The sequence below is a fragment of the Antedon bifida genome, chromosome 6, assembly GCF_963402885.1.
Source record: "Antedon bifida chromosome 6, ecAntBifi1.1, whole genome shotgun sequence".
Taxonomy (NCBI): Eukaryota; Metazoa; Echinodermata; class Crinoidea; order Comatulida; family Antedonidae; genus Antedon; species Antedon bifida.
Window position 1 is genome coordinate 18,997,668 of NC_136231.1, and position 12,456 is coordinate 19,010,123.

General features: G+C 34.6%; 2 protein-coding genes across 2 annotated transcripts in view; both read left to right on the forward strand.

Moving 5' to 3' along the window:
- The window catches only part of LOC144844452 (carboxypeptidase E-like), a 231,843-nt gene that overhangs the window by 69,297 nt on the left and 150,090 nt on the right, over positions 1 to 12,456 (forward strand). The gene's annotated exons all lie outside the window — the stretch shown is intronic.
- LOC144844160 (S-phase kinase-associated protein 1) lies at positions 7,946 to 12,156 on the forward strand. Its single transcript, XM_078700910.1, has 5 exons — positions 7,946 to 8,048; positions 8,656 to 8,767; positions 9,059 to 9,273; positions 9,970 to 10,110; positions 10,897 to 12,156. The coding sequence occupies exons 2-5, from the start codon at positions 8,671 to 8,673 to the stop codon at positions 10,930 to 10,932; spliced, it is 489 nt and encodes a 162-aa protein (XP_078557036.1). The 5' UTR covers positions 7,946 to 8,048; positions 8,656 to 8,670; the 3' UTR covers positions 10,933 to 12,156.

Genomic DNA, 12,456 nt, shown 5'->3' on the forward strand with positions numbered 1-12,456 from the left:
CCACAGCATTGGGATCGTTTCCACCACATCAGATGCATTGAAGTTACCGCCTCATGATGTGGTGGAAAGAGGGACGCATAATTCTGTGAACTCCAAACACAGTAGCTCGCATAGCTTTAACTCTATTCCACCACGACCAGCTTGGCAATCGAACCCATGACATTCGTGTATTAACACGACACTCAGTCGACCCGGTCATCTTGCTTACCACAACGTTAATATGCATAGTATTTAAGCAAAGAATATATATCAAAAGATATTCCCTGTTTACAGTAATATTGTCCATGTGGTAGGGTGACGGTTACACTAATCTAAGCCTGGACCACCGGTAGTATTTTCATGATAAAAAATGTTATCAACTACATGTCACCATCATGTTAAATGCTGTTTGGATATTTCATTGTTCGTTGTTTCATGCAATTTATTTAGTAAAAAGCTCTAGGCCTAGTGTGCGCCGGGCTTTACAAAAAAAAAAAATTACCGATGGAATTCGAAAGGTATCATGGCAACGATAGAACAAATCGACCGTTCTACGCCGCGCATAGAACAAAAAGATGCACTTCGAACATGTGCACGCACACGCGCTCAGAATTATCTATATAAGCAGCTTGATCTTGATCTTGATCTTGATTGAATAATTGATAAACTCCAACTGGAGTATCACTCAATATGTGAGTAGAGGTTGAGGAGGGGAAAGCTAGTCATGAATTAGTTTGGAGAAGGTTTTAGTGATAGTGGTCGAAGTTGTAGAGAACGGGAGAGCATTCCAGTCTCTAACTGTGTTAGGGAAGAAAGAGCTCTGGAATCGGTTGGTCTTAGCCACAGGAACTTTAATTGTAAGTGGATTGTGGTTCCTTGTACATCTTGCTGAGTTTGGTCGTTTACTGTATTCTATATGATCTTCAAGCTTCAGGTCAATCTTTTGATGGACAATTTTGTGCAGCATCATAAGTCTATTTACTTGTCGTCTGCGCTGAAGTGGTTGGAGGTTGATTTCGTTTAGCATAGCAGAAACAGAAGATTCTCTACTGTAATTGTTTGTGATAAATCTGGCTGCACGTCTTTGGACAGCTTCGACTTTTTTGATGTTGCAATTTGTGTGAGGGTCCCACACTGAGCTACAATATTCAACATGGGGACGGACAAGGCTTTTGTATGCTTGGATCTTGACATTCCGTGGGGCATTGCCCAGATTTCGACGGACAAAGCCCAGCATGCCATTGGCTTTGTTAACTGCCCTGTCTACATGAGGGTTCCACTTCATGTCAGTAGATAAGGTAACTCCTAGATGTTTATGTTGATGAAGAGCCTGTAGAGTGTGCCCAGATAACCGGTAGGAGTATTCCAAGACATTTTTCCGTGTGCTAAAACGTAGTACACTACATTTATCAGGCTTAAAAGACATAAGCCACTTCTTTTCCCACGTCTCGAGATGCTTCAAGTCATTCTGGATTGTTTCGCAGTCGGACAGGGATGTAATAGGGTTATAGATGACACAGTCGTCGGCGAACAAGCAAACTTTAGACTTGATACCATCTGGAAGGTCATTGATATATATCAGGAACAACAGCGGTCCGAGGACGGTGCCCTGGGGCACTCCTGATAAAACTGTGACTGGCTTGGATGATTCACCTTGAATGTTGACGACTTGTTGCCTACCAACGAGGAATGATTGGATCCATGAGTGGAGGAATCCATTGATGCCGAAGTGATTAAGTTTATGCAGGAGTCTTTTGTGTGGTACTGTGTCAAACGCCTTAGCGAAATCCAAAACGATAGCGTCCACTTGCTTAGTTGTCTCGTTGGCTTTCCATATATTGTGGACGGTTGTAAGCAACTGTGTTTCACATGATCGTCTGGCTCTGAAACCATGTTGGGAGTCACTAAGGGCATGGTGATGATCAAGATGTTTCATACCGTGACTATAAATGATGTGTTCAATTATTTTGCAACATATGGCAGTTAGCGATACAGGTCGATAGTTAGCGGGATCCGTACGAGTTCCTTTCTTGTAGATTGCAGTGATATTAGCTTTAGTCCATGCTGTAGGCAAGATACCTTCATTTATGCTTTGGTTGTAAATTTTGGTAAGAACTGGGGCTATCTCAGTGGCACATTCCTTCAGGACAAATGGGTGGATTCCATCCGGTCCCGGAGCTTTATGTGAGGATAGGTTATTTAGGAGTTTAGCTACTCCTTCGCACTGTACTTCTAAATCTGGGACTTGAGTAAGTTTTTTTCCGCTGCAGTTAGGTAGTCGACCACGTCCTTCTCTAGTGAAGACGGATTTGTACTGTTTACTTAGGGCTTCTGCTTTATCTGGAGCTGAATTCACAAATTTGTGGCCATTCCATAAAGTAGCAATACCCGATGAGTCTCGTCGTCTTTGTTTAATAAAAGACCAGAATTTCTTAGAGTCTGAGCAGAGTGAATCAAAAACTGTAGAAGAAAGGTAATCGTTTTCAGCTTTCCTTAGTTGTTTCTGTGCACCCTTCCTCAGTCTCCGGTAACGTTCCCAATTTTGATGATTGTTGACACGCTTTGCTTTATAGAAGGCCCTCTTTTTTCTTCTTATAAGGCGTTTAAGTGGTCTTGTCATCCAAGGTAAGTTGAATCTGGGGCTTTTGTAGAAAGATGGAATAAATGTATTCATTGATGAAAGAACAGCTGACTCAAACTTTAACCAGTTAGATTCAAGGGATAGAGAATCGGCATCTTTTAAGAAAGACACTGCAAAATTGGTCATATGTTTCCTCATACCATCAATGTCAGCTTTGCCAAACTTGAAGATTTTCCTGCGAGTAGACTTTTGTATGGATGGTTTCAAATTAGGGCTAGCTGTCAGGATAAAGTGGTCAGAGATTCCAGGACAGGTGTTAATCGGTGGGAAGGCATCAGGATTGGTAACCAGGATTAGTTGCAATATATTTGTAACTGAATGAACTCTGGTTTCATGGACATGATTTTTTTCTTTAGCCAGCTGATGCAAGGAAAAATCACCGATGAGGTCAAGCAAATTTGATGTAACTTCAGGACTGTAGACGCAAGCACTGGGGGGTTTCCTGGTGGGAACAGACCAATCCACATCAGGAACGTTAAAATCCCCTCCTAGCCAAATAGTTGGGTTCTTAGTAATGTCAATCATGGATAGCGATTCGTGGAGTTTCTTGAGTGGTTCCGCACCAAGTTTGGGCTGGCGGTAGAAAACACCTACGAAAATTGCTTTGGCTTTTACCATCTGAATTTTGATCCATAACAATTCTGTGTCACTGTTCAGTTCTGGAGCATGTGTCGCTATCAAATCATTTCGCACAGATATAAAAACTCCTCCTCGTGGGTTTTTATTGCGGTTGGTTTGTTCACGGTCTTTCCTAAAGGTGGTGTAATTTGGTGGAATGCATTCACCGTTGTTGATATCAGGAGTCAACCATGTTTCTGTTGCAAGAATGACGTGCGGTTTATGCTCGTCGACTTTTTCAGCGAATGCTTGAGTTTTATTGACAAGTCCTTGAAGGTTAAGAGACATAATACGCAGGTGGCAGCCGTCATTGTTCATATGATGAAGCGCACCGGTAACCTAAAAATCGACAACGACAAGAGACAAGACTCTCTACCAGTTGTTTTTATTTGTGCTTACACAAAAAGTGTTGCTAAGTAAACGTGAATTCGAATTCGAAACTTACCAAGACGACGATCATGGCAAACAAATCGATTGTTCAACAAGACATAATAATTGGAGGGTAGGCCCAAATACAATTTAATAGTGTTAATAGTGGTTACATTTCCACCACTAAAATTTGTCTTATTTAATTCTAGGCTATAGGCTAGGAATATGACCTAGTAGAGGTCTAGCCTACATTTAAAGGTATAGGCCTAGGCCAGGAAATACGAACACGTTATTCAAACAAGTTCTCGATAATGTTGGAATGGTCAGACAAGCCTTCATTAACAACTCAAAGGCCCTCTTATTTTGAATCGGCATTTATTTATTATATGCCATCTAGAACACTCTTTCTGAGTTACAGATTAAATTTTTATATTATATACAGGCCTAATAATAATATGAGGGACTGCTAACTAGGCCTAACTAGGCCTAGTTTATTTTGTTATTGTAGGCCTAGAGTAGTAAGTGGCCTATAATTTAAAAATAGGCTATGCCTATATAGCCTAGCCTATCCTCTCTCTCTACCTAGGCTAGCATAGACTAGTATAGCTATTTATATTAAGATAGTACTGCTGTAGAGTAAAGGCAGGCATCCGTTAACCTAGCTAGGCTAGACCTAACTTAAGTTAGTCTGTATGTAGGTAGGCCTAATTTATTATATGCCATCTAGAACACTCTTTCTGAGTTACAGATTAAATTTTTATATTATATACAGGCCTAATAATGATATGAGGGACTGCTAACTAGGCCTAACTAGGCCTAGTTTATTTTGTTATTGTAGGCCTAGAGTAGTAAGTGGCCTATAATTTAAAAATAGGCTATGCCTATATAGCCTAGCCTATCCTCTCTCTCTACCTAGGCTAGCATAGACTAGTATAGCTATTTATATTAAGATAGTACTGCTGTAGAGTAAAGGCAGGCATCCGTTAACCTAGCTAGGCTAGACCTAACTTTAGTTAGTCTGTATGTAGGTAGGCCTAATTATAGTCTGGGGCATTATTATCGTAAATACTTACTAATAGTAGCGCCTATTCAAGTTATCGTATTAAGTATACACTTATTATATTTAATAATTGATAATAACTTTGTGATATAATATAATGTTTCTTGTTTCGAATTTAAGTAGATCTCAGCAAGATGTAGGACACCAACCAAGAAGAAAATCATTATTTAGAAGGGTTTGGACAGCTGTACTAAACCTTTTATGTATCACAAGTTACCAAGCAGCGGATAGCAACTTAAGTTCACCATATTCATCACCTCTATCATCAATCCAACCATCCACGAGTGCAGTTCCAGTGTCAACCTCACAATCACGACATTCAACAACATCACTATCATCAAAGTCATCATCACTATCAAAATCAACGTCTGTACGGCCAAGGTCATCTTCGACATCATCGCCTGGTCAGATAAGTGCATCCGCGTCGTTGTCCTCCCCAACAGCGTTATCACCGGGTCAGATACCAGCATCGTCGTCATCACAATGGCCAGTGTCATCTACTAGTAGCCACAATGGTTCTTCGACAAGTAACTCCACCACGTCAACAAAAACCGTTGGTAACAAGGGAGATGCAACATTAAAACATCTTGATCAAATACTGCCGCATGTAAAGATCCTGCATAGAGCGAGTGTATCCAACCTTAGCAACCCTGTAGAGCTTGGTCATGGCAGCTTTCATCGCGTTGACTTGATGTCGTCGACTCTGTATCCAGGAAATCTAGTTGCAGTCAAGACAGCATTTTTGGAGAGGTACAATAATTCTGATGAAGCGTGGTCCGAAATGATGATAGAAGCACGTGTTATGGAGTTGATGAGTGACCAACCTTCAGTTCCTCGTGTCTTGGGCGTCTTTCGCCAAGCCAATGTTTGTTGCATGGTGCAGGAGTTCGTTGGAAATACTCTGACCCTATCCAGTACAACATTACTGAAAGCAATGCGAACTGGACAGCCGTCATTGAGTGAGCTCGATTGCATTTCCATAACGAAAGAGGTGACCATTGCCCTCAACATCATGCACCAGCGAGGAGTTCTCCATAATGACGTGGCAGCAAGGAACATCCTCATCAACCACGATGGTATCTGCTACAGAGCGAAGCTATCAGACTTCGGCATGGCCAGTACCCTGCAACACCCAAGGGGAAACACCCAGCTAACTTTCAAATCGTCAGCCGAACTGATTAAATACCACTTGGACAACCGAGAAGTCGCGCCAGAAAAATACATTTTCGGTGCCTGCAACTCAGTACAGAGTGACGTGTATGCTATCGGTTATGTAATCAAATGTTTAGGAGTAGCAATTCAAAGTAGACAGATGGTTGAACTAGGAAAGGGCACTACAGTAGTTAAACCAGAACATCGACCTTCTTTAGATTTCTTAATAAACAAGTTGGAAACAATGGCAGAAAATGAAAAGAGAAATCGACGTGTCAACGGGCGTTAGTTTAAATAGTAATATTAAACATAATTTTAATCAATATTTTAATAAACAAAAGTAATAATTGTATTAAGTAATTTTAGTTTTTGATATGATAAATTCTAATAATGATATTAAAATTATAATAATTAATAGTGATATAACAATTTAAAATTGTAACAATAATAATAATTAAAAATCGATTTTAATCTCTAATTTACGTGTTTCATATTCAAAATTATTACAAAAACATTTAACAAATACATTTTGCGTTGCTACTGGTAAGTATTATTTATAAAAAAGTAAGTACACACAATAATTTGTAATATTTCTAATATTTTTTGTAATGCATTCAAATGCCTTAATAGTTATGTTTAAATAATACATTTTTAAAAACCCATAGAAATAATATAACAGATTTGTCAATATACTGTAATATATTGAGAAGCATAAACAGTTTACTGCACTTCGTTTATGCCTTCATTTCTCTAAGAGTTTACGAATGATATAATCTGCTAAATAACAATATTCTTCTCAACCGTTTTACGCATTATAGGTAAATTGTGTACTAATGTATATTGAATGTTGATAGTAATGACAATAAACTATTCGTATTTTTCAGAGTATACTAAAACTAAGACAAATCATATTGTTTAACCTAACTTGTAATTCTTTTTATATGTAAGCCTGTCCGACAAGAAGTCAATATGATGTTTTCAACATTTTAGGTAAAAACAATCAGCGTTCTTTTGTACAATTATATTTACCGAAATGTTACAGACTTAATAATTTCTTATAAAATTTTCTCTTTTCATTAAATTCTTAACGATTCGAGGGACCACTATCACAGCTATCTATATGAAGACAAGATGATGTTTAGAGCGGCATTTTTCAACATTTTAGGTAAAAACAATCAACATATTTTGTACTTTTAAATATTTGTATGAAACTATATCTAACATACATTAATATATATAATATTTTAAATGTTTATCCATTTCTTTTATTGTTTGCCGATTCGAGGGACCACTATCACAGCCATCGATATGAAGACAGGATGATGTTCAGAGCGGCATTTTTCAACATTTTAGGTAAAAACAATCAACATATTTTGTACTTTTAAATATTTGTATAAAACTATATCTAACATTAATATATAATATTTTAAATGTTTATTTATTTCTTTTCATTAAATACTTGCCGATTCGAGGGATCACTATCACAGACATCGATATATAAACAAGATGATGTTCAAAAATTGGCTGCCAGCCGATGGGTTTTTGGTTGAATTTAACCATTTATTTTGTCATTTTATAAGTAAAAACATTAATTTTTTCTACGGAAGTGATTAACTTTATTAAAACTACAAAAATAATCTATTCGAAGTCTGATTTTATTCATCTTTATTTTTATGATTTTGGGGACAATACATCTTTAATACTTCGGTTATATATAGAGGGCGGCAGAACTATCTAAAAAATACATTCTTCATTTTGTCAACTTGATAGTCCCTATAAAATTAAATTTGGGATGGAATAACAGTTATTCTACGATCTTTAAAATATTGAATGTAGGTATGTAGGCTTATGTATAGGAAAAGTGGATGAATGTTTATTTTATTTATTTATTTTGCCAAGGCTCTGAGACTGTTGCTGTAATGTAGGGTGTAGTCTGCTATAATAACCTAATTTAATAATTAAGCAGCAAATAACAAAGTATATTAAAACAATAATAATGCTGACATTATTTAAAATATAAAAATATAATGTATTTAAATTAGTTTATATTATTTACTTAAATTGCTTTTAATTAATTTTATACGTAATTCTAATAAATTATTACATGAAAGTTGTATGTGATTTATCGTCTCGTCAACATCGTTTTGTTGGAAAATTCTAATTGAGGTTATCTGAGGTTTTTATACGGCTATTTTCTAAATATTAACCTTATTTAATAAGTAATTAAAGGTAGGTATTACAGTATGTTGAATTATTTGGTTTAAGTTATTATAATAAATTAAAATTGTTTGAAATAATAAACAAATATCAAGTCATTTTGTAGGAAACGCCAGGCCTAGCTAAAGCCTGAAAAAGCTAGGCGCGCACTGTAAATAAAGTGGGAATACGTACCGGAGCGAAGGCGAGCCGCCGCCTTACAACAAGGACAGCCCTATTTTGTGTTCGATTCTTAAGGCCTAGACCTATTCGACTAATTTAAGCTTTAAGATTCGTCCATAATGAAAATTCAATCGAACAACAGATTAACATTTTAACAAACAAGATTGGAATTTTTTATTTTAAAAATAAAATTTTGGGGCAAATTATTTGACATTTTTTTACCCACTCACTGTTTTTTTGCATTGTTCAAATTTGATTGGATAGCGACTCTTACATCCTCGGCGTGGTACAGAATTTAGAGCTATTCTTTAACAAAATGATTTCTGCTTATGGTTTTTGTTCATTCATAGAATCATACAGTATCTTTTGATAACACCGTATTTATTTTTTTTTATGTACTTATTTAGGGCACAAACAAGTTTTTAAACTAGTTTACACACCTCTTTTACCTTTACAGTAAAGTATTGCAAATATGCCAATCATTAGACTACAAAGCTCAGATGGAGAAGTGTTTGAAGTTGATGTAGAAATTGCAAAGCAATCGGTTACAATCAAGACCATGTTGGAAGGTAATTTTATTTTCATACATAAATAGATTCGTAAAAATAATAGCCTTTGTAAAATTTAAATCAGGGGGAGGGGTTTGGTGTGTCTCCAACAGCCCTATCTGTACTAATACGGTATTAATTAGCGCCATGTATTTTTATACTATACAGGAAGAACAAATAAAGAATAAAAGAATAAACAAAAAAACAAAATCATTTGTATGGTACAAGGAATAGCCTTCTAAATCCTCAAAATGCTATTGATATCATGAATTTTTTATGAAAAGACAAATAAACAGACACCTTTAATTTTAGATTTGGGTATGGACGAAGAAGAGGAAGATGCCATACCGCTACCAAATGTCAACTCGGCCATCTTGAAGAAAGTCATACAATGGTGCACATTTCACAAGGATGACCCTCCACCACCTGAAGATGAGGAGAACAAAGAGAAGAGAACTGATGATTTATGTGGCCATGATATAGAATTTCTTAAAGTTGACCAAGGCACACTGTTTGAATTGATCTTGGTAAATTGCCTGATTTTGTTTTTTACCTTATCTAGGCCAAATAGTGTATTAAAGTAATTGGCATCTGACATAATATTATTTGGCTTTATACAGTATAAACTTTGTAGTACACCACATATATTTAGTTTGAAAGAACTGTTTCTCTAAGCTTATCAAGGAATTTCAGTTAATTTTGAATTTAGAAAACAAACCAATTGAACATTAACAAACTACCTTAAATAATTTGGTAATTTTATAAAAAGTGTGTTCCATTTACAACACTCCCCACTCCTACAGCTACAGTAGTCCCAGAACCAGAGTTTAAAAACATTACTATCAAATGATGTTAATTATTTTAGATGCTTTGAGTAAATTTATCTTAATACAAACTATTTAGAACATTAGTAATTCACAATTGCCTTAAGACTGTTTTTTTGTTTCTTTTTTGTGCCTTTTTGTTTAGTTTTATTTGTCAATTTGACGAAAGGAAGAACTTTTTTTTTTTTTTTTGTTCTCTCACTTAAATTAGATAATTAAATATATTACTTATCTGGAGGACCAAACTTAAAGCCTTGGCTTAATGTGTCCTCCTCACACAATTGTATTTATTAATTTATGTTTCTGTTCATATTGTATTATATTGTGTGAAACTTGAACTGCATAAATGTTTCGATTCTTGTGTTTCTTCTTCTTTATTTTTCTAATATTTATTTTTAGGCTGCCAACTACCTTGATATCAAAGGCTTGCTAGACGCTACATGTAAAACAGTCGCCAACATGATCAAAGGCAAAACACCTGAGGAAATCAGGAAAACGTTCAACATCAAGAATGACTTTACCCCTGGAGAGGAAGAGCAAGTAAGTACATTTGCTACAATGTTTTAACTTAAAACTATTATTTATACCAGCAATTAAACTTGTATTTGCCTCATTTAAAAAAAAAATTCTTAAGCTACTAGAAAATTCCTATTCAATGCTGGCTTATACAACCTTGTATTTGCCTCATTTAAAAAAACAAATCCAAAAAAATTCCTATTATCAAACACCTGAACATACTAAAACCCTATCAACATCTCCTCCACACACAAACAATTTAACAAATGTGTCTAGCAAGACTTGACCCATGGGCCTAGCACACAACATCATACTGCCTAACACTCTAGGCTATCCAATTGGTCAAAACAGTTGGTGGATACAAGCAGCCTTTTCCATATATCAATTTTATGCTATTTATTCCAGTTTTTCAAAACACATTTCTGTTATTTTTATGGATGGACAAATAAGGCTTGCTTACTTTTATAAAATGGTTTTATTGTAAATTGATTCATGAACCAATTTCTTGGTTCATGAATAATTCATGCACGTTTAAAGAGAATTTTAAATTGTAGCTTTTGTCCATATAACAGGGTTTTAAAATGTCTTTACCTATACATAAAGTATCTTGAATTACTACTAGATCTCACAATTCTCATTGTTACTGTATTGACAAATGACTTGTAAATTAACAAAAGGCTCAAGGTCAAACTTCTGACCTTTGATGACTGATAAAACCATACAAAATTTAAAGGTTATGTTGTTAAATGTTTATCATTAGATTCTTTTTCAATGTTTAATATGTTTTATTTCTCTATTACTATTTTACAGGTACGAAAAGAAAATAGTTGGTGTGAAGAAAAATAGATCTTATCTGAAATGAAATGTATATATAATAGTGATCGATTGTAATTTTTTAAAAGCTTAGAATACAGTAACTGCCCAGTGCTATCTTGGTTAAGGATAAAATTGTTCCAACTGTTGAAACTATGTACAGTATTTGTTGATGGTATATTAATGCTGTTTTTAGATCAGTTATTTGGCATCAACAATGTTGTAATCATTAGAAGACAGTTTATTCTTATTTCTTAAATGCTGTATGGTTGTATGTACATTAAGAACTATTAATAGCATATGATGTCATTAACCATTATTATTGTCACCAAACTATATTTGTGACTGAGCCTCACAGAAAACAGCGTTTTGTTTACAGCTTTGTTACAGTATAATCATTCTTTGATAGATCTCAAAAGGCTGAACTTATTTTAATTATTATCCATAAAACATTGCAAAGCTATTGATGTATGCATAAAATATAAAATTATATAGTGTAAAATCTTCAACAATGCTCAGCTGACTAACGCTAATGTTATCCTTTTTTGTCATTTGAATACAGATGATTGAACTTGCTAATATAGGATCTTTTTAATGAAATTCTGCATTTTTTGTACCTTGATAATAATTTTTTTTAATTAAATCTTGGGAAAACATCACAGTATCAATTTCTGTTGTTAAGTTGTAGCTACAATATGTGAAATACTCAGTCACTATTTAACAACCATTTTAAATGCAAATACTTAAGTAAATCTTACAGTGTTATTAAAAATACCGAAACATGTGAATGTAAAATACAGTTTAACATAATTCTAGATAAGACACCATTTATTGAAAATTGCTGTGGCGTTTTGTTTTGGTAATGTGTGCCATCATTATTTATTTTGAATTTAAATTCTTATGTTTTGTATTATTTTATTTATCTGAAATAAGAAAAGATCCAGTCAATATATATAAACCAAAAGATTAGATTCAGTAATGGTAATAATATTTGTAAAGAAAAATGTATTTATAATCAACACACTGTAAACAAAGACCTGATATAATATAAGAAAATCCTGTATCTAATGCTGGTTTTAATATATTTTGTGTAATTATTGCCTTTTTAAATACTTCTTATGCAATGTACATGTATTGTTAAATTTTGTTTTACATAGTTCTAGAAACACCATAGTTAATGAAGTCCCCGGATGTGCTCTCTTGTTGTTATTCAAGTTAGAATTATAAGAGAAATAAAGTTGTTTGTTTACATGTTCATTCATGCCTTTGATTTAATTTGTCATAGGCCTACATGGTGTGTAAAAAATACTAACGTAAAAAGGAAAAGCAAAAAAAAGGTTATGGAGCCTACTAGAAGAGACTCTGCTTGCAATATGTATGGCTATTCCTGCCATTATGATAAAAATGAAAACAAAAATGACATATTGACATTAGACGCAAATGTCGTAGAGTATAAGTATGCTTTATATTGCTTTTTCACTGGCCGATACCTACTTCCACTTCTTGATTTATTGTTCAATTTATTTTCCATTACGAAATGACATACATACAGACTAT